This window comes from Clavispora lusitaniae (genome assembly GCF_014636115.1).
Source record: "Clavispora lusitaniae strain FDAARGOS_655 chromosome Unknown tig00000078_pilon, whole genome shotgun sequence".
Taxonomy (NCBI): domain Eukaryota; kingdom Fungi; phylum Ascomycota; class Pichiomycetes; order Serinales; family Metschnikowiaceae; genus Clavispora; species Clavispora lusitaniae.
The window spans coordinates 1,278,451-1,300,382 of NW_027093977.1; the positions used below are offsets into that span (position 1 = coordinate 1,278,451).

Sequence of the window (21,932 nt, forward strand, 5' to 3'; positions counted from 1 at the left end):
TGTTTTTCTACCAAAGCCGAGAAAAAAAAAAAAAAAGAAAAAAATACAAAAATATGTCAATGCCTCAGCATGATGCTCTTTTCTTTGCTTATTGGTTAATCTTCAGGGTAGTCAATTTCTAATCTTTTTGCATCAGGTCAACTTTCTTGCAAGTACTGTATCTATCACGCATGTTTATCATGTGCTTAATACAGCTGAGTAAAATGACTCTTCCCACAGGTAGAGGCACGTGAGAGAAGACATCATCCCACTACGAGTAATTTCTACTTTGAGCTGGAAAAGCTTCGAAAAAGCTGGTACTTAAACTTATAAACCGCAGAAATGTTTGGGATTGGCAAATTCCCTTTCCAGCTGATGTGGGCCAGATTTCACCACTGGCCCGATTTATCGAAGATCATATAATCTACCGGAGATTATGCCATAAGCGCGCCCCACCGGAGCGGTTTCGCGCCTATTGTGAAAAATTCGGGGCCACATACAGCGCAATCAGTAACCACGAAAAAAAAAAACTCTAAAACGAACAGTTTCTTCTTCGGCCATGTTTAGAAAAACAAATGTGTTGCTCCAGAAGGTGGCTTTCAACATCAAGCCGTACAAGAACATGTTGAGAGACCCTTCGACGAAATACGCCCAGTTCAAAGGTGTCCAGCTTCCTAACAGAACGTGGCCCAACAAAAGAATCACAAAGGCTCCTCGGTGGCTCTCGACAGACTTGAGGGATGGAAACCAGTCCTTGCCTGACCCCATGTCGATCGCAGAAAAGAAGGAGTACTTCCACAAATTGATCGAGATTGGATTCAAGGAAATTGAGGTTTCTTTCCCCTCGGCCTCGCAAACAGACTTTGACTTTACGAGATATGCCGTGGAGAACGCTCCAGATGACGTGGCTATCCAGGTCTTGACACAGTCCAGAGAACACTTGGTCAGAAGAACCGTTGAGTCTGTCACAGGCGCCAAAAAGGCCATCATCCACATCTACTTGGCAACATCGGATGTCTTCCGTGATGTGGTGTTCAACATGAGCCAAGAAGAGGCGGTGGCCAAAGCTATTGAGACCACGAAGTTGGTGAGATCCTTAACCAAAGACGACCCTGCGCAGCAGAAGACAGAGTGGACCCTTGAGTTCTCGCCTGAATGTTTCAGTGACACCCCTACAGAATTCGCTGTGCAGATCTGTGAGGCAGTCAAGGCTGCGTGGGAACCTACCGTGGAAAACCCAATCATTTTCAACTTACCTGCTACTGTGGAAGTGGCGTCTCCTAACGTTTACGCTGACCAAATTGAGTACTTCTGCAATGAGATTTCCGAGCGTGAGAAGGTTTGTGTTTCTGTTCACCCTCACAACGACAGAGGCTGTGGAGCCGCCGCTGCTGAATTGGGCTTGCTTGCGGGCGCAGACAGAGTGGAAGGGTGTCTTTTCGGCAACGGAGAGAGAACAGGAAATGTGGATTTGGTCACGGTAGCTTTAAACATGTACACCGACGGAATTTCGCCTGAGTTGGACTTCTCGGAAATGGAGGAGTTGATTGAAATATCTGAACGTTGTAACAAGATATCCGTTCATCCTAGAGCACCATATGGTGGCTCTCTTGTTGTGTGTGCCTTCTCCGGTTCTCACCAAGATGCCATTAAGAAGGGATTCCAAAAGGCCGAGAAAAGATATGCTGCTGGTGACCACATGTGGAAGATCCCTTACTTGCCATTGGATCCAAAAGACATTGGCAGAAACTACGAGGCGGTGATTCGGGTGAACTCTCAGTCCGGAAAAGGTGGTGCAGCATGGGTCATTTTGCGTTCTTTGGGCTTGGACTTGCCCAGACCTTTGCAAGTGGAGTTTTCTTCCATTGTGCAAAACGAGGCAGACAAGTTGGGCCGCGAGTTGAAAACGGATGAGATCAATGCTCTTTTCCAGAAGCACTACATGTACCTTGGAACATCCACTTTTGTCCTTGGAGACTACACAACCACCAAGGCAAAGGGTGAGAATGCTAACCGTGAGATCACCGCAGACTTGCTTGTCAATGGAGAAAAAATCACGATATCTGGAAAGGGCAATGGTCCTATTTCTGCCTTTGTTGATGCTATTGCTTCAAAGTTTGGCACCATGTTGCAAGTGGTGAATTACAGCGAACACAGTTTGGGTTCTGGCACACAAGATAAAGCCGCCACCTATATCGAGATTTCCTACTTGGACTCCGAGGGCGTCAAGACCACAAGATGGGGATGTGGTGTCGATTCCGATGTGAGCGAATCGTCGTTGAAGGCCATTCTTGCTGTTCTCAACTATATGGTCAAGGCAGGCGAGCTTGTGGTGTAGATAGGACGACACAGCTCGTGCCATTTTATTTCGTACAAGCCAGACGGTGGCTATTTCAAAAAATAATAAATGCAAATTCGATATGATTCACATATACGTCATGGGTTGTAGTGGTTACTTATTTCGTGCATGGATGTCATTCCATGCTCTACTTGAAGCTATAGAGCTGTACAAGTTTTGATATTCTGTATGATATATCCGAATGAACAATGAAGACTAACTGCCCTAGTGTTGTCAGCTACGCAAAACTATATACTCGAAGGTTTGTTCAAGGATTTGGCTTATAGTGCGATCAACCTATGCAAAAATCTGCCGTAGTAGACAGACCCTAGTCAGAAATTCAATCAGTAGAGAAAATGTTCATTTCAAACCACTAAGTAATCCTGGCATACCCATGACGTTCTAACAAAAGGTTTCTCTTATTAGCACTCAAATGCATGTCAAACTTTTTTCCCGTTTACACATTCTCTTTCCCGTATATCCTACGTGCCCTTTGCCCTTTGTGAGATGTGCCGATTACATTTTTACCTCTGTATGATGTGCCCTTGCCTCTTTAGTTCTCTTTGGTGTGGCGTAGCTGGCCTGTGATATCTAGGGCTTTTGCCCTCACCACACACGTGCGCGTGCCCCGATGGCATTGAGAAACATCGTCCTGCATGTTTGCCCTGAAACTGTCTGCAGCACCGGACTGCGACGGTCTCACGTTTTTTCCTCACAAAAATTTTCAAGAGTTACGGAATCCTCTTTTCAAAGTAACCACATTATGTCTGATTTCCAGCCAGTTGTTGTCATCGACGGTAAGGGCCACTTGTTGGGTCGTTTGGCCTCCATCATCGCCAAGCAATTGTTGAACGGTCAAAAGATTGTCGTCGTCAGATGCGAGGCTTTGAACATTTCTGGTGAGTTCTTCAGAAACAAGTTGAAGTTCCACGACTACTTGAGAAAGGCCACCAGATACAACAGAACCAAGGGTCCTTTCCACTTCAGAGCCCCATCCAGAGTTTTGTACAAGGCCATCAGAGGTATGATTCCTCACAAGACCGCCAGAGGTAAGGCTGCTTTGGAAAGATTGAAGGTTTTCGAAGGTGTGCCACCTCCATACGACAAGAAGAAGAGAGTTGTTGTTCCACAAGCTTTGAGAGTCTTGAGATTGAAGCAAGGCAGAAAGTACACCACCGTCGGTAAGTTGTCTGCTGCCGTTGGTTGGAAGTACGAGTCTATTGTCGACAAGTTGGAAGAAAAGAGAAAGTTGAGATCTGCTGAATACTACGCCAAGAAGGCTGCTGTTGCCAAGAAGCTCGCCGCTGCCAAGGCCTCCACCGCCGAGACCGACGCTGCTAAGCAATTGGCTGCTTTCGGTTACTAAGCAAGTCTAATTTTTTGTTGATTCCGTTGAGGAATGCTATGTATGTATAGAAACTATATGTATGTATCGCTAATACATCATTGAACGAAAATTATGTTACCTTTCTGTAGGCTTGCCAGAACATCTTGTTCATGTAGGTGCTTGTCCGTTCAGATGTCTGTTCACTTGGCTAGTCGATGCATCGGAGTCTGATTTTCAGGTAAACGTAGTACAGTGCCATGGCTACAAAACAGTATGTGTCGTTTTTGTTCCTTTTTTCTATGGTTGTTGATATGGGAGCCTGAACTCTGGCATGGTCGACTCACTTTCTTTCGACAGTGGCATGGTCGACTCACTTTCGACAGGTCGAAGAAAAGCCAGTGGAAAAAGCCGCACTCATAAGTCGCAGTGCGACTCAATCAGAGCTTCTTGGGCCCGTGTGCACCTGTTTTCCTCCATTCTGTCCTGCTTCGTCCAGCAACCATTGCCATTTGTAACTGTCGTCGTTCCTTCGCAGTTGCTCGGTTATCTGATTCAGTCCACTCCATTGACTCCAGTCCATTATCTGCCGCATCGACTGCATCGACTCTGCATCGATATCTCAATCATCTGAACCGATATCTAATTGATTAGCCTCATCGACTCTCTAAATTGTTTAGCTGCTTCTATCTGTTCCAGCTGCTTCTATCTGTTCCAGCTGCTTCTATCTGTTTCAGCTGTGTCTACCTAACCTGCCTTCATGCTTTCTGTCATTCCCTCGCTCGTCAACGGTGCGCCGGTGGTTTCCTCGGTGCGGATCCCCGTTCTCTCGTCGGGCGGGAAACTCCTTCACCATTATCTGCCGCTCCCGTCTTCCGTTTCGCTTGACCAAGTGGCACGCAATGCGTTTGTGGGCTTCCAAAAGTGGTCGGCGCGGCCTGCGCTGGAGCGCGCGGATGTTTTGCGCGCGGCCGCCCTGACCATCGGCGCCAAGCACGACTTCTACGTCGAGCGCCACATGGAGTTGGGCGCGCCGCGCGGGTTCGCCGACGTTTGCGCCCGCGCCGCCGCCAACAGCTTTCTGGAGCTGGCGCTGGCGCTCGTGCGCGCCGAAGGATGCGTGGCCCAGCTGCATGTGGCGCCGTTGGCGCTTGCGCTCCGCACCCCTGTCGGGCCTGTTCTTTCGCTTGCCCCATGGAATGCGCCCACTGTGCTTTGGGCGCGCGCCTTGGCCGCGCCGCTCGCTGCCGGATGCCTGGTGGTGGCCAAGGGCACTGAAAAGGCGCCGCTGCTAGCGTATTTCTACGCGCAGGATCTTTTGGCCGCCGGCGTCGACAAGGAAGCGGTGCAGCTTGTGCATGTTCTGCCCGAGAACCAGCGCAGTGCCACCGAGGCGTTGATTGCTCGGCCGGAGATCCGCAAGGTCAACTTCACAGGCTCGACCGAAGTGGGCGCGCAAGTGGCGGCGGCCGCCGCGCAAAGTCTCACGCCCGTGTTGCTCGAGCTTGGCGGGAAAAACGTCAGCGTCGTGTGCCAGGACGCGCACATTGACCGCGCGGCGTTTCTGGCGGTGCTCTCCGCCTGGATGCACCAGGGCCAGATTTGCATGTGCTTGGACAATGTATATGTGCACGAGGCGGTGTACGACGATTTTTTGGCCCGCGTGGCTTTCCATGCGCAGAAATTGGCTCTGCTGCCCGACGCCGCCATTCCTTTCCACAATGCAGACAAGGTCCGCCGCATGGTGGACGAAGCGCTTTCGGGCGGCGCGCGGGTCGTTTGGGGCGACGCAAAAAGATTCCCGCTCGTGCTCGCCGACGTTCCGCCCCAGTCGGCGCTCGCCACGCGCGAAACTTTTGGCCCGGTGCTTTCCATCTTCCGCTTTTCGGACGCCGAGGACGTGCTTTCTCGCATCAACGCCTTGTCGTATGGGCTCAAGGCGTCGGTGTGGAGCAGCAATGTCATGGAGGCGCTCGCCATGGCACGCCGGCTTGATTTCGGCAGCGTGCACATCAACGGCTCCACTGTTCACGATGAGGCGCTGCTTCCGCACGGCGGCGTGAAAAGTAGCGGCTACGGTCGCTTCAATGGCATGTGGGGCATCGACGAGTTTTCCTACACAAAAGTGGTGACCATGTCGTCTTAGAGAGGGGCTGTCGTCTTAGAGAGGTAGGGCTGTCGTCTTAGAGAGGTTGGGGCGGCCATCTCGCCTTCTATAGTATGCATATATGATAATATACTCAGTGACAATCTAGGATACCTAGATCTTGCAAAAGTAAAGTCTCAAGGCAAATCTGATGAAATGACTTCAAATTCTAGCTTCTCTTTATTCATAATGACAATCACAGGTCAACGAATATTTATTCAACATTTTCCTTTGTTGCAATGGTAAGAATTATATGTACAAACGGGTGCATTGCACCTTTCTCATAAAATTTCAATAAAAAATCGGCTTCTAGCAATATCAACATTCCTGTAGTTGGTCAGTTGCAGCTCGTTTGAACAAGCAAAGAAATGAATTTTGGGTTAAGGTTTTAAGTCGGGTTTCTTCAAATGTCTCATCAAAAGCCACGTAAGCTGAGGGTTTCTGCTATGTCCAAATACAAAGCCACCGCATTGAAAGCTGGTTGCTCGTTAAGAAAAACCTTGTCCAACGCAGCCTTCACTTGGTTCGTCCAGTTAATCAAGTCCATGTGGTCGACGTTCTGTAGAGTCCCCATGTACTCTCCCCACATTGCCAGCTGCACAGAAACCATGCCATCGTTTTCATAATGCGTCTCGCCCCGGGCAAGAATACGTCTCTTGATGATTTCGTACGTGGGCAAAAAAAGCTTGAGGCCCTGAGGATCCATCAGAGCCCCATAAGAAAAGTACGCCACCCGTGGGTCATTGGGCACCTCCTTGTTAAATTGTTGAAGATGCGAGGTGGTGAGCTCACGGATCGCCTGAGGACATGCGGCATCAAGTTTCAAGTCTTGGCCCACTACTTCCACCACAAAATCCGCACATTCGGACCCATGGTGCGGAGTTCCAACAGTTGTAAGGCTGACTACTTCGTACGAGGACTTGCTTGTCTGGAGTTTCGAGATAAGGTACCGTGCGTCGAGTCCGCCCATAGAATGGCCCACCAAATTCACCTTGAGTCTCTCGCCAGGGCGGCGGTCTTTGAACTGAGCGCACTTGGCTTCGAGAAGAGTATCCAAAGCTTTTGCCCGGTCGGCAATGGCCCCAAACGGCGGCACTTTCGCCGTGAGAACGCGAGCACCGGCGGCCGTTAGCGCCTTCTCGATTCCGTTCCAGTAGTTTACCATGATGGAGCCTTCGCTTTCTTGCGCCGCAGCAAACAAGTCGTCTCTAGCCTCGGTGAAATCAGGCGTCCAGAGCGCTCGCGGCGGCTCGAACAACGTCAATGAGTCAAAGCCAGAAAGCCCGTGGCAGAGCACAATCGGATACTTTGGTGCCGAGTACTTGTCACGCAACTGCTTGAACTTGTCTGTGATAAGTTTCTCATCAGGCGAGTCGAGCGCCGAGTTCTCTGTAGAGTTGTGGGATGCCCCTGGTTTTCCATCTTCCTTTGTGCTGTCTGTGAAGTTTTTGGTGTAGCTTTGAAGATGAGGGTAAAGAGGGTAAGCAAGTGCGACGGGCGTCACCCAAAGCATACGCCGAAACATGATGATGTGCCGAGTAGGTGATGCGGCAAAATTCGATTAGAGCCTAGAGAAGTTGGGAGCAAGAATGAAATCAAGTAAGCAATGTGCGTGGATATTTAGTGCGGCCCGGATACCGGTTGAGTGTGGTTTTGAGTATACTAGTAGAGCATTGACTATATGAAGAAAAAAGGAAAAGTTAATCATTTGATGATTCGGAAACCGAATACATCAGCTGTCCAAAAAGGAAAGAAGTAAAAGACGTTACAGCTGTATATTGATCAGCTTTGTCACTTTCACTGGGATCCACAGTGATCCAATGGCGCATTTCTGTAATTGCCCACTACAACATCCACAGAAATGCGATATTAGCTCTTGCAGTATCTTCTCGACTCTGGTGATGGAGATAACGCAGTGATCTTCTGGCCAGTAGCACGAGCAATAGTGTAATCGCATTTAGACCTACAAAATCCTAAGCGTTTCCATCGTTCATATTCATAGTCGTACATATCATATCACAGCACTGCCGCGTACATATTATGCCCGTCCACTGATGGCACGGATCATCAAGTCTTTGACGCCATCAAGCAGATTGAGCGACTTCAACCCAATGCCACGGAGCGCCACAATTGGGCCAAAGTCCGTTGAGAAAAGCTTGTGCAACTTATCGCACACACCCATCAACATGTGGTTGGAAGGCCATGCCCGTGCAACGTACTGCTCAAGCACGAGCATCAGGCCAATGTCCATCCCGCGGGCCACGCCTTGCTCAATGGCTGCCACCAATGCCTCCACGTCTGTCTGGCCCATGTTGAGTCCCTGTCCTGCCAACGGATGAACTGTATGCGCTGCGTCTCCCACCAAAGCCACGCGGGGTGCTGCGTATGTGTCTGCTTGCAGAAACCTCAAGGGGAACCGTGCACGGCTTCCAGCAAGTACTTCGGCGACAGGAACGGGAAACTTGTCGTCAAGCTCGTCAGGCAGAAACTTACTCATGCGCCACTCAATCTCTTCTGCGACATTAGGGTCGGCTGGATTAGCCTGCAACATGCCATAGATGTACTGCAAGTCTGTCTCGTCCAAAACCATTGCCGCATTGATGAGCTGGGGGAAAAGAGAATCGTCGGTTTTGAGAAGCACATCGGCAAGCTCAGGTGTCGACAGCCACACGAACGTGGCACTGTCTCCTGGCATGGGCAAAATCGCAAGAGGTCCCGTTGTCAAAAACCGTTGCCATGCAATCGACCGGAAATCCTCGTACTGAAGCCGGAGCGTACCCACCACTCCGAAGCGGTCATATGCCCAGCCACGAGCCTCAATGCCCGCGTACTGCCGCACAGGCGACCGTTGGCCGTCTGCACCCACCAAAAGGCGAGCTCTTAGCTGCTGTCCTCCGCTAAGCGTGACCACGGGCCAGTCTGCAGCTTCAGCCGAAGCTGCCTCTGCTTTCGCGGTCTCTTCTGTTTTTGCAGCCTCATCAGTTGCTTGCACCTTTTCTGCCTCGTTCTCAATGGCCACCACTTTGCTGTTGTCGAGCACCGTCGCATCTGTCTTCTCCACCTGCGCAAGCAACGAAGCCTGGATATTTGCCACTTCTGCCATGGCTGCAATTTCGCCCGGCGCACCGCTGGCGTCAAAAACATTGCTGGCGTCAAAGTGAATGCGAGCATCGCTGTCCTGCGAATCATATGCCACCATGTTGTCGTAGAAACGAACTCTGTCCTCGTGTACGAGCGGCCATGCACATGTGCGCGTACGCATGAAGTCCACTGAATGTGGCGTAAGCGAAACCACTCTGTTTGTGAGCTCTGGCGGCGCTTGTTCTGCAAAAGAACGGGCTGGCGCTAAACTCAGAGCCTCCACCAAAGTGCAAGTAAGATGCTTGGTGCGAGGCGAGTTTTTGAGCGCCGCCACTATGGAAAGCCCTGCAGGACCGCCGCCCACAACAACAATATCTTGCAAAATGGGCTTGGCCGAAGTGGCAAGTCGCCTTGTGCAAAGAAACATTGGTCTGGGGAAGTAAAACTGGTACGAGCGGGCTAAAGCGCGGTATGAGAACACCCGTACACCAGGCAACCTCAGCTGTTGGAGCCCGTCTGTTTTCCGGTACAATGTGGTCTGAGGGGTGCCAAAAGTGTATATATAATCTTATTTGAGTGCATTATACGTATTAGTGGAGTTAGAAGTGGATCCAAAGCTCCTGTCGTGTGCAATAGCCCACACATAAATGAGTTTATGTGCAGGCGCGCATCACCTGCTCTCCAGTATTTGAGTATTAGCGTATTTTGCTCGTACGATGGAAAAGACCCATACATCCACTCAAGACGACAGGCTGTTTTAAGTAGTTATGGTACATTCAGAGATGAGTTTACGGCGGATGTAGAAATGGAATTGTTGTTCTAAATTTGGAAATTTACTGTTTTGGGCCACTAGCTTAGATGCGTATACAAACAAGTCGTCAAGAGTGACAATCTATGTGTTCAAGGCTAACTTGTGTAGCGATTGCAATTGTGCCGTCGATTCTTTTCAAAAGACTCAGAAAATGATGTGGAACGAATATGCGTTGGTGGCCGACATTCGCCAGAAATTGGTGTCAGGTAGAGTTGATTTCTTCGTTTCTAAGCAGCTGTAGTCTGTTGAGGAGATCAAAATTGACACTTTACTGAGTCGATTTTTTATCTGTAGCCACTCTTATTCGCTTTTGTGTTTCTTTTGCGCTGGCTCTGTGTCACTCACATCCAACTCTTCTCCCTCCAGACTATCTTCTTCGCTTTCTTGGTCGTTTTTCAAAGCCTCGGCATAATAACGCACTGCGTTAGGAAATAAGTCATCGAGTATCAACCTTGTCAAATCTTCGCCGCTCCGAAACTCCTTGGACGGCTTAGTTCCGGTCCATTCAAACCATGCAAAGAACGATTTCATGCCTTGGCGATACTTTTTCTTCTGTTCTGGAGTGTAGTCGCCGTCTTTCTTGGAGCGGATCTCTGCTGGACAAATGTCTTTGAGCTCCTGCGGCCATTCCACTGCAACAGCCTCAGAGGAGATGGATTCTTCACCATTATCTTCCGAAACAAAAAACTTTTTGGTCACGGTTTGCGTGGGAACAGTGCCGGTGTCGTCTTTGAAAGAGACGGTGATGGAAAAGTCTCTGTAATGCTTAACGGAAGCCGAATCGGCAATACCGAAATGAACATAGATGTCCTCGATGAAATCCAAATATTTCAAGTCCTCGGCCCGTACGTAGTCAGCAAAATCATCGTTTTGGGCAAGCACAATATACCAGAACTGTGGGATTTGCTTAGTGATGTTTCTTCTTTCCGAGTAGATCGACTGGGTTTTCTTGATGCGATAAATCTCCACATCCTTTTCGGCTTCGCCGATCTTCTGCTCGCATTGGGCCAATTGCGCAAGCGAGTCACTGAGTTTCTCCGATTCTGTTGTCATTGGACTTGTCAATGTGATGAGGTTGATGTCGCCTGTATGGGAAGTAAAGGTATCACCATACACTCCAACCGGTACAAACAATATGCTACTTATGAAAAGCAGTGTGTTTTTCTCTGTGATGATATGTACATGTATTCTACATGTATCACGTCCGGGCCATTACACTATGATGCCCGTTTTCCGTTTTCCTAAAAATGCACCACAGAATTATCGATGAGCAGAGCAGACCACTCTAGCCCTCATATTCTTTCTTATGTCTCTTGTATTTTCATGCTCCTATGTCAAGTCTACGAAACGTCCAATGAGTTTCCGGCCGAAACCAGCCTATGCAATTCCTAGCGTCTGGCGCCCTTTCTCACCATTTCAGGCAACTTGAAAGGCACACGCAACACCGCAACCTTGTAAGTAGAAGCCTCCTTCTTGGACAAGCCAATGGCCTCGGCCATTCCAACGCCCACGGGCTTGATGGTGGCGCCCAAAGCACGGAACAAACCGACGAGTCGTGTGGGTTTCATGTTCAACTCGTTTGCCAACGGAAGCACCTCCAACGTGAAACCTTCAATGTGGAAAAGAAGCGCAAGCAAGTAGCATAGCAATTTGTCCTCGTGGAAGGGATCAATGACAAAAGAGCGGTCTTTGGATTTTCCCACGGCAGTGGTTCTGGCCACAGCAAAACGGCCCAACACGCCGTCGACCAAGAGCTCGGATGGCTTGTTTTCCAAGCGCTCCATGAGCGACGTCTTGTCGCGGACACGGCGGTGGTGGTAGATTCCAAACAACAAAGCCGCGTAGTACAACATCTGCACCTTTTCCGTGTTGTGGAGCGAAACATACTTGGGCAAGTTTTTCGCCACGAACGCCGACAGGCCAAAGGGCATCATTTCCATGCGCTTTTCCGCGCTCTCCTCGTCGAAGATGGCCTGGACCCGGATGCTGGCCCACTCCTTCTTGGGTATTATCGAGTGGAGGGCGTAAATGTCCTCGACACTTGTAGCATCCACGTTTGCCGGAGGCGTAGGGCGCACCAGCACGCTGACGTCTTGCAACTGCTCGCGCGAGGGCAAGTCCAGCGTGAGCTCCTTGACGTTGTCGACAATGTCCAACTCCATGTCTTGCAATTTGTCTGCGTCGATCCGATTGCGCTCCAGACTGGCGATGGCCGCCTTGGCCTTTTTCGTACCGAAAGCTTCGCCCAAAGCGGTTCTCTGGACCGCAGCACGGGCGCCCCGCAGCTTGATCTTGGGGCCCTTGTGGACTCTGGCGTCAAGAGATGTCACTCGTCCGTGCACCATGGGCGCCGGGAAAAGCTCGACGGACTTGTGCGCTGGGTCATAAAGCGCCACGGCGTAGTCACATGCGTCGTCTGCATCCACACCATTATACTCCAAGGTGCTGTTTTCGCCATGGACGAGAAAAGAGCCATTCTGCTTGTTTTGAAAGAGCTCAAAGTTGGTGTCGGGCAGCACACGCATGCCGTTGAAGAAGGATCCCACGACGGCCACGGGCTGAGGGGCGCACGCGGCCACGCGCAACTCGGTCGTTTTGAACTCTTTTTTCGACATGAGTAGGGAAGTTTTTAGGTCATCGAGAAATTTTGGTGCGATCGCATCGGTGGTTTTGCGCGCGCACGCACATCGCCATGAAAGTACCACTAGCTTCAAGTCGATAAGACAGAATCTAGACGAGCTTTTAAGCGGATCGGCAAGTTAAGTCCAGCGCTGCGGAATTCGGGACAACATTCGACTGGATCGCGACGCATTTACTGGAACGAATCTGGACTGGCTGACTCTGTCTGACTGGACTTGATACTTGACCATTCGACAACTGTTAGACAACGGCTTTGACAACTGGTTAGAACTGCTTAGACTGGTTAGAACTGCTTAGAACTGGCCAGACAACTGCTTTACAACTGGTGCTTGGAGAACCCATCTTGGACATCTGGACACCTCCGAACAGTTTTCGGACACTTTGCAATCCTACTAGACTCGCCCACTGCTCACCTTTAAGAGAGTTCAGAGGCAATGTCTTCGCATTACGCTGTGCTTGGCGTCTCGCCCTCGGCGTCGCCCGAAGACATCCGCGCCGCCTACCGCAGCCTTCTTCTCACGTCGCACCCCGACAAAACCGGCGGCGCCGTGGCCCGCATCTCAGTTCTGCGCCTTAAAGAAGCCTACGAGGCGCTTAGCGACCCCCAGTGTCGTGCGCAGTATGACAAGAAGTTGGGCTCGCATCTGCGCCCGTTTTTGGGCTCGGGGCTCGATCTGTATACGCTCGAAACGTTTGTGGAGACCGATGGCATTTGGGCGCGCGATTGCCCGCGGTGCTCTGCTCAGGCGGCGATTGCCCTTACCGAGGCGGACTTGGAGGCAGGAACGCCCGACGGCGCAGGCGGGCTTCAGCTTGCGGCGCCCTGTCTGAGCTGCTCGCTCTGGATCACAGTGCAGTACGAAGAGGTGGAAGAACTGGAGTGAGCTTTGTTAAATCAGCTCTATGCATTGATAACCAGCATCGTCATTACTCAACAGCGTGATCAATAATCTTCATCATTGATGAATATTGGATCAGCGTCATCGGCCGTCTTCGGGCGTCATCGATACAATCTGCATCATTAGTATTACCACCATTAATATGATTACTTTCTCAACTCACCTTCATGATAATCGCTCTTATGAATCGTCTAATAATCACTTTCATCAAATTAAATTGTCTACAATTCTTGGACATACGTTGGGCTCTCTCCATGTTGATGCTAATCTGGGCATTATTCTTTTTCAGTCCGCTCAAATACTCAATGTACGCTTCTGCCAAAAATCATGTTGAACTGTCCAGAACAAACTTACAGCTCTGAAAAAACCACACGTAGTATTTTGGGCTCCTGGCAATACTTTAGTACAAGGTGTGTTCCATATCATTTTTACTTACGCACTGACCTATCCTATCAACTACAATTTTCTTCGCTGAAGTCATACGTCGCATTATATAATCACCTTCTTCTTATCCCTTCAAGTCTATTTACTCTCTTCGCTGCTGGCTGTTTTCTCGTCACTCTCAGTATTCTTTTTCCAGTTCTTCTCGGCCTCTACTATTGCGCTCAACGCCTCGGCAATCACCTTAAAGTCCGTCATGAGACTCACATGTCCACAATCAGATGCAAACTTACCCACAATATGGCCCTTTCCTGTCTTAGGATCATAATGCTTGAAACCCTTCTTTTCTGGCATTAGCCACCGCTCGTGTACAACTCCGTCCCCTGGTCCGTAAAAAAATTCATAATAATTCCCGTCCTTGATGTCCTGCGGACTGCGCACATTGGAACCCCGAACAGACGGAATCGTGTTGCCGTAAACCACAGCCAAAGGCGGATATTTATCTTCCAATTCTGGCTTGTACTCGAGTCCAAGTACGTATTCTTTCGTGCGCCGAAGAGTGTCACAGAGGTAGTCGTAGGCCTCGGCGAAAGTCAAGTGGAACTTAAAGTCTTGGAATCCATCCAGACTTGGACTTCCTGGCAGGGGGCTGGAACGGCCCGATTTGTGGCGTTTTTGCATCTGCAGATTAGTAAGAAGCGTGGGTTTGTGCCGGCGTGCTATGCTGGGCTGGAGAATCTTGATGCGAGACCCTATAGTTGTAAGAGGACCGCCTTCTTCTACATTCTCTTTCGGTATCTGCACCACTGTTTCTTCATTAGGGCCCTTCGCTTCTTCAGCTAATTTTCTTGTTTTCAGCACTAGCGGGTTGAGATTGTACTCGACCCATGTATCTGGATCAAAGTAGTCCAAGTCAAAGAACTCGCCTGATTCTATGTTGGCAAAAACACGCCCGTGCAATGGCAAAAATGCAAACAGCGAACGCATCATAAAGTTTGTCTCGAACGTGAGGATACGGTCCGATAGCATAATCAGATCACCATAACGGAGTGGTCCCAAGATATTCAAACATTCGCTGGGTGAGCCAACGTAAACTAAGCCACGGAAAAGTTCGGGTCTTTTCTGAAGAGCACCATGCGCCACCAAACCGCCCATTGAGTGAGCAATGACAATGGTGGGACGGCCTGTTTCTCTGCGCAAACCTTCTAGAAACTCAATCAACTTGTCTGCCAGAAGATCAAGGCTGAGTCGCCAATCATAACCGAAGTCTCTAACGGTCACATTGGGGTTGTGGGCCAACTTTTTCATGAGCTTTTTAGAAATGTCAAACGGACCTACGTTTTTCAACATGCCATCGGGGTAAATGTAATCTGTTGCGTGAAGCTCATCTTCTCTCGATGGTCCGAGAAGCAAGTTGATGCGGCGCAAATTGAGCCCTGCCTTGAGCGGGATCCAAACCCGTTTGCCATTACGGGCATCACGCAAGATTGAGCCTCTGTATCCGCCTAGAATTGCCACAGGCCCTGAAAGCTCCGCAAAAATCGCCTCATATGACTTATCCTTCTTGATAAAGTCCGGTAGGATGTCAGTGAAATTTTCCTTAAGCAGATGCTTGACAGCACGGAAACGGACATCGTCTGTAGCTTTGGCAGCAAAGAGACGATCTTCATCGAGCGTGCTAAGTGTGTCGTGTCTTTCTAGCCGGAGCCGTAGCTGCTCCACTTCTGGATCTGAAAGTTTGCTCGAGAATGGAAATTTGAGCTGAAGACCAGAGAGTCCGCCTAAGGGTAGCGAAAAGGAAAAGACTTTTTTGTGGGCGTCCGCTGGTTTTGTTTCAAGAACCAAGTTTTCGAGCGAGTCTCCTCCCACGAGCGAGTCTGCATCTTCTCGAGTATAGCGTCGAGAGACATTGTGTTCAGCGTGGGGAGAATACGCCACAGGACTATCCAGCGCCATGAGGTTGATCGGGGATGGGGCAATTGGTGAAGTGAGACGAGGAAACTATTCAAACGAGATGAAACTTAGTCCGGCTGAGCCAATTGAGTCAAATCAGGCAAAATTTAAGTGTTGCCGGATGAGAGAAGCGATATGTCAAAGCCGAGCGGTAAAGTTGATGGATGCAGCTTCAAGCGGAGTAGAAAGCCAAGCGGTTGTATTTAGCGATGGAAAGAAGCCGATTTTGTCAAGCAATCGGCCAATATGCAGCGGCGTTAGTAAGTTCTTGTCGATAAATATGACCAAGCCCAAGTCAAAAGTGATGGTGATTAGACAAGTGAAACGGATCGAACGAGTGCATGTGTCAACGGGAATTTCGGTGCGGCTCTCGGCCCAAGCCGTTGAAGCATTTTGGCCCTTCGGATGAGGCGGATCTGGCGCGCCGGCCGAAATGTGCGCCCCATTGCACTAGACCCTTAAAGTCAGACACAAATTTGGCACATGAGCTTAGCAGAGGAACCGAACTGGGCCCGAGAAGTTTGGATCAGAATGTAGAGATTGAAAATCAATAACAGCTTCAAGGACTGGGGGACCAGAGAATAGGCGTACTGTAGATTAGCGTTCCGTAGACAGGCCAGATGACCGACCTGTAGATGTCCAAAATGCGACCTCGTAATTTTGGTTTGACAGACAGCTTGGGCACTAATAGATCCCCGCATTGTGATTACAGAATAGAATTGAATGTAATCAAGGCTAGGTAATCAAGGCTGGGTAATAAGGGGTGTTTCTGGAGCCTTTTTTGTCTCTGATCGTACATACATATTCCAGTTGATGACTACATCTAACCAAAGGTTCTCGTTTTTCTAGGCTGGCCCACTGAAGTCTCGCACATTAATGAGGGCACTGGATACCAAAAAATCTTGTAGACAAGCAACCAAACAAAAATTGCAAGGAGCCTAATGGATGGAATGATGAAAGAACACGATCGTAAGAAAAAAGATATAGAGTAGATCACCTGCTCACTGCAAAAATGTCAGCTTCGAAAACTCCTTTTTGATGTCTTGCTTCCGAAAAGTAATTTTAGGCTATTTTGCCATTACTGGAAGTCAAGAGATCAATTATTGAAGTTTTAAGCCAAAGCATTAGTTTCGACACCAATGCTATTATCTTCTACTCTGGTGTGTTCGGTCACGTGACTAGGAAGTTGGATTTGGAGTACCTCCAACATCACCACACTAAACCATCAATTTCTTTCTTCTTCTGTCCGCCACTTCTGCCTTGTTTCGATTTTCTCTTCTCCTCCTCTTTATCCTCTCCTTTCGCCATCTTGGTGAAGTATCCTGCTCTCAGACCCGTGCCTCCCTGTGCCCGCGCTTCTCCAAAGGCAATTAGCTCCAAAGGCAAATCACTATTCACATCTACAAAAATGAGAACCATCCGAGCAAGCAGGCCACCCGCGGCCGTGTCTCGCCGCTGGACCCCGCGAGCATTCCCGGCTCGCCCGTCGCTCTCGGCTCGTTTTTTCACCACTTCGCCACGCCGCCTAGACCAGAAGGACCATGAGAACAAGCTTGCCCAAGAATTGAAAAAGTTGCATGAGCTCCGTGGCCGTTTCGACAAGGCCGGATTTCTAGACAAATGGCGCTTGCGCCCACAAGTCGACGCACAGGAGGCCCGTGTGATTGAGCTCCAGAACTATCTCACTGAAAGTGACCCTGCTATTCTTCATGTGGCAGACGCTACCAATATGGCGGCTGTCCGTCGTTATCAGGAGGTTTTGCTGTTTTTGTTGGCGAGCTTTGTCCAGGAGTGTGACGCTTACGCTCAGCTGAAGCTTCAGAACCCAGAATTGGTGCTTCAGCGGATTACGGACGAGTTCCAAAAGGAACATCCTTCGCTTGCGCCGCTCCAAAAGACGGAAATTGAGCAGGCTTTCGACGTCTTTTACCGCCTTCTGAACTCCATTGACCATGCCGCGGACGTTCGTTTCGACAACGAGGAGGTTCAAACCATATTCAAGTTGTACGCGAAAAACCACATCGACATGGAGAGCGCCGAAATGGAATCACTCGCTGCGAAAACTTCTAGCTTGGAACCTGAATTAATCCGTACGTGGTTTGACGTTTTCGGTGTCTTTTGGGCCGTACCTTTTGCCAAGGAAGGCGAAGTTAACTCCAACCCTCTTTGTGGCGAAGAATATCACCAGTTCAAAGTCTACTCTGAGGAATTGAACCGCGTGCGGGAGATGCTCAAAGCCAAAGGTGTAAATGCGGAGCAGCAAAGTACTAAGAGCGCAGGCAGTAACAATAGAAGTCTGGACAAACCACGGGTGGAAAAGAAATCTCTGGAGAAAAAGAACCAGGATTACAAGTACTTCGACATTGACATCACCGGACAAAATGCTCGTTTGTTTCTTCTCGGGTTGATGGGTGGTTTAACATTGGTGCTCTTCTACCTGACTTCGCAGAACGGGAACCACGAGATTTCTTTCCAGGAATTCTCTTCTGATTTCTTGCGCAAGAATCTCGTGGCACGACTCATTGTCATCAACCACCGCACTGCCCTCCTCGAGTTAAATGATAATGGAAAGGCTCAGTATTCTCATGGTGGCGAATATTATTTCAGCATTGGAAGCATTGAGCTGTTTGAGAGAAATTTGAGGGAAGTCCAAGAGGAGTACAAGATTCCGGATGAACTCAGACTTCCTGTGGTTTATGTTTCTGAGGGCAGTACCACCAAGATGTTGGTGAATTTCCTTCCAACCTTGTTGTTCCTCGGAGCCATCTATTACATGACGAAAAAGGCCAGTATGGGCGGTATGGGTGGACCATTAGGATTTGGTAAACTGACAGCAAAAAAATTCAATCAAGAGACTGACGTCAAGGTCAAGTTTAAAGACGTTGCAGGTATGAGCGAAGCGAAACAAGAGGTGATGGAGTTCGTCAAATTCTTGCAACAACCTGCCAAGTATGAGAAGTTGGGTGCTAAGATTCCCCGTGGTGCTATTTTGTCTGGTCCTCCCGGTACTGGTAAAACTTTGTTGGCCAAAGCCACCGCAGGAGAAGCTGGAGTTCCCTTCTATTCTGTCTCTGGTTCTGAGTTCGTTGAAATGTTTGTTGGTGTGGGTGCCTCGCGTGTGCGTGACTTGTTCAAAACTGCCAGAGAAAACGCTCCATCCATTGTGTTTGTGGACGAGATTGATGCCATTGGTAAGCAGAGATCCAAGGGAAATGCAAGCGGAGCCAACGATGAGCGTGAAACTACTTTGAACCAGTTGTTGGTTGAAATGGATGGTTTTGATAGCACAGACCACGTTGTCGTCTTAGCAGGTACAAACAGAGCGGACATTTTGGATAAGGCCTTAATGAGACCAGGAAGATTTGACAGGCACATTGCTATTGACAATCCTGAATTGCAAGGTCGTAAGGAGATTTTCGAGGTTCACTTGAAGAAAATCAAGTTAGCAGAAAACATCGACAAAGACTTATCTGGTCGTTTGGCTGCCTTGACTCCCGGATTTTCTGGAGCCGACATTGCCAATGTGTGCAATGAATCAGCGTTAATTGCTGCGCGGTATAATGCAAAAGCTGTTACTTTAAGACACTTTGAATTGGCCATCGAAAGAGTCATTGGAGGTGTTGAGAAGAAATCGAAACTTTTGGACCCAGAAGAAAAGAAGATTGTCGCATACCACGAGGCTGGCCACGCCGTCTGTGGCTGGTTCTTGCGTTACGCGCATCCTTTGCTTAAGGTGTCGATCATTCCAAGAGGCCAAGGCGCTTTGGGATATGCGCAATATTTGCCACCAGACCAGTATCTTTTTACTGTGTTGCAACTCTACGACCGGATGATCATGACTTTGGGTGGCAGAGTGTCCGAAGAGCTCAACTTTGCTTCTGTCACTAGTGGAGCACACGATGATTTCAAAAAAGTCACCAACATTGCCCAATCGATGGTGTTGCGCTTCGGCATGTCCAAAAGAGTTGGAATGGTGAACTACGCTGACACTCAAAGCCAAGACAACTTGACTAAGCCATTCAGTGACCAGACCAATAAGATCATTGACGAGGAAGTCGAAAGAATCGTCAAAGAATGTTACGATAGGTGCAAGCAATTGTTGTCGGAGAAATCACAAGAGGTGGAGCTTGTTGCCCAAGAATTGTTGAAGAAGGAGTTTATTACTAGAGAGGACATGATACGTTTGTTGGGCAAGAGACCGTTCCCAGAGACAAACGATGCATTTGACAAATATCTTGATGGCAACGACGCTTTCAAGAATGAGCAGCCTCCTGAAGAGAAGAAGGATGACGCATGATTCCAGGCATTAAATGTGTACTTGTATATATGAGATCTAGCGTTGGCGTAGGAAGTAGCGGATAGTAGACTATTTTCTTTTTACTTAACCTGCAGCTTTAATTTTTCCCTTACACGAAAGTAATGGCAGAACCATTGAGCAGCTCTTCATTTCTTTTTCACCAAGCATTGCCTTCGGTATGTAATTTAGTCACAACCATTTCTCACTTAAACACGCTATAAAGACGATTGAGTTGACAGATGAGACGAATGCAGAAGAATATACTTACCAAGGCCAGATGACTTTTTTGAAAAAGCATTTTTGAAGATAAAGTAGTACCGAAACAACCATAATCCTTATAAAGTAAAGGATACTAGGTGCCTTTGGATTGCTCAATGTATTGTTCAGTTGGTGAAAGATATTCGTATAGACTGCGCGCAGCCTATAAAAGATTACACCACACGAATATTCATGGACTCAAGGTTCTACTCTCATAGCAGCATCTGCCAAGCCATCTGTGAAGGAGCAAAACTCTTGAAAAAAAATAAAACGCAATTTATGAAGAGCATTAATATCAAACACAAGTATCGAGGTATAGGTCACGTGCGTGAACTCGCACATCAACAGTAACAAACACTCAACCTTTCACTACTTTAGCCAGACATGCCAAAGACAGACCTGGAAGACGAATCGGACCAAATAAGATCGCCACGCCATTCTAGGGCCCAGCGCAAAAACTTGGCGGGAATGGATTTGGATCCCGAAGGCGAAGACGACGAGTACCATGAAGGGGAAGAAGACTTTGATGAAACGAACATAAAAGAAGAGGACGATGAAGACGAAGAGATGGAAGAAGAAGACGACGAAGATGATGTGCCAGCCAAACCAAGGCGCGGTAGAAAAAGAAAGGCTGCTACAGAGGAGCCAGAAGAGGATTTGAATGAAAACGACGATCACAACGAAGATAACGAAGATCCGAACGAAGACGATACGGAAATCAAAGAGGAAGGGAAGACAGAAGAGGAGAAAGCGCCAATCAAAAGAAAGGGTAAAAAGAGAGGAAGAAAGCCCAAGATTCCGCGGCCAGAAGACGTGTTTTTTGACGAAAAGGGAAACGAGATCAAAATCAAGAACGACGAGGTGGTGATTGAAGACGAGGATCCCAAAGGGTTGGAGAAAATCGATGAAAATGGCTTTTTGAAAGGCGACAGAAAATTCCGCATCAAGACTTTTACTCTTTTGGGCAAGGGAGATCGTCAATACATGGTTTCCACCGAACCAGCGCGTTTGGTGGGATTTAGAGACTCATACTTGTTGTTCAAAACCCATCTATCGTTGTTCAAGAAAGTGTGTACGCATGAAGAGAAAATGGATTTGATTCAAAGGCACTTGATTCCAACTTCTTACAAGGGCCGTTCCGTCAATTTGGTTACTGCAAGATCTATTTTCCGTGAGTTTGGTGCCCGCATGATTGTTGGGGGTAAAAAAGTGGTGGATGATTTCTGGGAGCAAAAGGCCATTGACAGAGGAGATGTTTCTGGCGAATACGCGGACCCAGAGGAAGCTGCTTCGACCATGGGAGGCTCCAGTTATGGTACTGGCGATCATAACCCATACCAAGCACAAGTCACAGGATCCGCGTTGATCAATTATCAGACTGACCCAACGTGGATGTATCAGGTTTCGCTCCAAACATTGGAGTTCAACAAAACATTGACGGAGCAAAGAAACCAGGTTTGGCTACGCGGTGTCAAGGACACGTACAGTGGATTCAACTTTTATCCCTTGGCCAGTCAGCCAACCAGATCCCGGCTCGACAAGATTGCGCCAGCACACGACGATGAAACGATCGAATGCTCCATCAAGTACTACAATCCGGATATTCGTCGGAAGGTAACGGGCTTGGCCAGTGTGCCCAAAGAGATTTTCGATGATTTGGAGGATGAGGAGGTGAAGAAGGCCATTCTTGAGCAACAAGAGTACGAGCGCCGCGCAGAAAAGTTGTAATGTATATTATTGAATGTATGTCGATACTAGAGGTCAGTAGCAAGACATGATGTGTTGCTTTTTGGTTGTTATGCTTAATGTCCATCCGTACTAGTTT

General features: G+C 48.6%; 11 protein-coding genes across 11 annotated transcripts; 6 read left to right on the plus strand and 5 right to left on the minus strand. All coding sequences in view use genetic code 12, as the record gives it.

Moving 5' to 3' along the window:
* Window positions 1-538: 538 nt before the first annotated feature.
* On the plus strand, window positions 539-2,317 carry LEU4 (2-isopropylmalate synthase; the record flags this gene model as incomplete). The annotated part of the gene is made up of 1 exon (XM_002616154.1): window positions 539-2,317. One exon carries the CDS (start codon window positions 539-541, stop codon window positions 2,315-2,317), a length of 1,779 nt encoding a protein of 592 aa, XP_002616200.1.
* Window positions 2,318-2,948: 631 nt separating this feature from the next.
* RPL16A (60S ribosomal uL13 domain-containing protein) lies at window positions 2,949-3,683 on the plus strand (the record flags this gene model as incomplete). The annotated part of the gene is made up of 1 exon (XM_002616153.1): window positions 2,949-3,683. The coding sequence occupies one exon, from the start codon at window positions 2,949-2,951 to the stop codon at window positions 3,681-3,683; it is 735 nt and encodes a 244-aa protein (XP_002616199.1).
* A 718-nt stretch (window positions 3,684-4,401) lies between these two features.
* Window positions 4,402-5,787, plus strand: FOB63_002793 (uncharacterized protein; the record flags this gene model as incomplete). The annotated part of the gene is made up of 1 exon (XM_002616152.1): window positions 4,402-5,787. The coding sequence occupies one exon, from the start codon at window positions 4,402-4,404 to the stop codon at window positions 5,785-5,787; it is 1,386 nt and encodes a 461-aa protein (XP_002616198.1).
* Window positions 5,788-6,202: 415 nt separating this feature from the next.
* Window positions 6,203-7,312, minus strand: FOB63_002794 (triglyceride lipase; the record flags this gene model as incomplete). The annotated part of the gene is made up of 1 exon (XM_002616151.1): window positions 6,203-7,312. The coding sequence occupies one exon, from the start codon at window positions 7,310-7,312 to the stop codon at window positions 6,203-6,205; it is 1,110 nt and encodes a 369-aa protein (XP_002616197.1).
* A 513-nt stretch (window positions 7,313-7,825) lies between these two features.
* Window positions 7,826-9,295, minus strand: COQ6 (putative N,N-dimethylaniline monooxygenase; the record flags this gene model as incomplete). The annotated part of the gene is made up of 1 exon (XM_002616150.1): window positions 7,826-9,295. The coding sequence occupies one exon, from the start codon at window positions 9,293-9,295 to the stop codon at window positions 7,826-7,828; it is 1,470 nt and encodes a 489-aa protein (XP_002616196.1).
* A 684-nt stretch (window positions 9,296-9,979) lies between these two features.
* On the minus strand, window positions 9,980-10,732 carry FOB63_002796 (uncharacterized protein; the record flags this gene model as incomplete). The annotated part of the gene is made up of 1 exon (XM_002616149.1): window positions 9,980-10,732. One exon carries the CDS (start codon window positions 10,730-10,732, stop codon window positions 9,980-9,982), a length of 753 nt encoding a protein of 250 aa, XP_002616195.1.
* A 335-nt stretch (window positions 10,733-11,067) lies between these two features.
* Window positions 11,068-12,294, minus strand: FOB63_002797 (DNA-directed RNA polymerase I subunit; the record flags this gene model as incomplete). Its single annotated transcript, XM_002616148.1, has 1 exon — window positions 11,068-12,294. One exon carries the CDS (start codon window positions 12,292-12,294, stop codon window positions 11,068-11,070), a length of 1,227 nt encoding a protein of 408 aa, XP_002616194.1.
* Window positions 12,295-12,753: 459 nt separating this feature from the next.
* Window positions 12,754-13,203, plus strand: FOB63_002798 (uncharacterized protein; the record flags this gene model as incomplete). The annotated part of the gene is made up of 1 exon (XM_002616147.1): window positions 12,754-13,203. The coding sequence occupies one exon, from the start codon at window positions 12,754-12,756 to the stop codon at window positions 13,201-13,203; it is 450 nt and encodes a 149-aa protein (XP_002616193.1).
* A 537-nt stretch (window positions 13,204-13,740) lies between these two features.
* Window positions 13,741-15,555, minus strand: FOB63_002799 (esterase/lipase family protein; the record flags this gene model as incomplete). The annotated part of the gene is made up of 1 exon (XM_002616146.2): window positions 13,741-15,555. The coding sequence occupies one exon, from the start codon at window positions 15,553-15,555 to the stop codon at window positions 13,741-13,743; it is 1,815 nt and encodes a 604-aa protein (XP_002616192.1).
* Window positions 15,556-16,960: 1,405 nt separating this feature from the next.
* FOB63_002800 (m-AAA protease subunit) lies at window positions 16,961-19,849 on the plus strand (the record flags this gene model as incomplete). The annotated part of the gene is made up of 1 exon (XM_002616145.1): window positions 16,961-19,849. The coding sequence occupies one exon, from the start codon at window positions 16,961-16,963 to the stop codon at window positions 19,847-19,849; it is 2,889 nt and encodes a 962-aa protein (XP_002616191.1).
* A 642-nt stretch (window positions 19,850-20,491) lies between these two features.
* On the plus strand, window positions 20,492-21,835 carry NPL6 (Npl6p; the record flags this gene model as incomplete). Its single annotated transcript, XM_002616144.1, has 1 exon — window positions 20,492-21,835. The coding sequence occupies one exon, from the start codon at window positions 20,492-20,494 to the stop codon at window positions 21,833-21,835; it is 1,344 nt and encodes a 447-aa protein (XP_002616190.1).
* Between the last annotated feature and the right edge of the window lie 97 nt (window positions 21,836-21,932).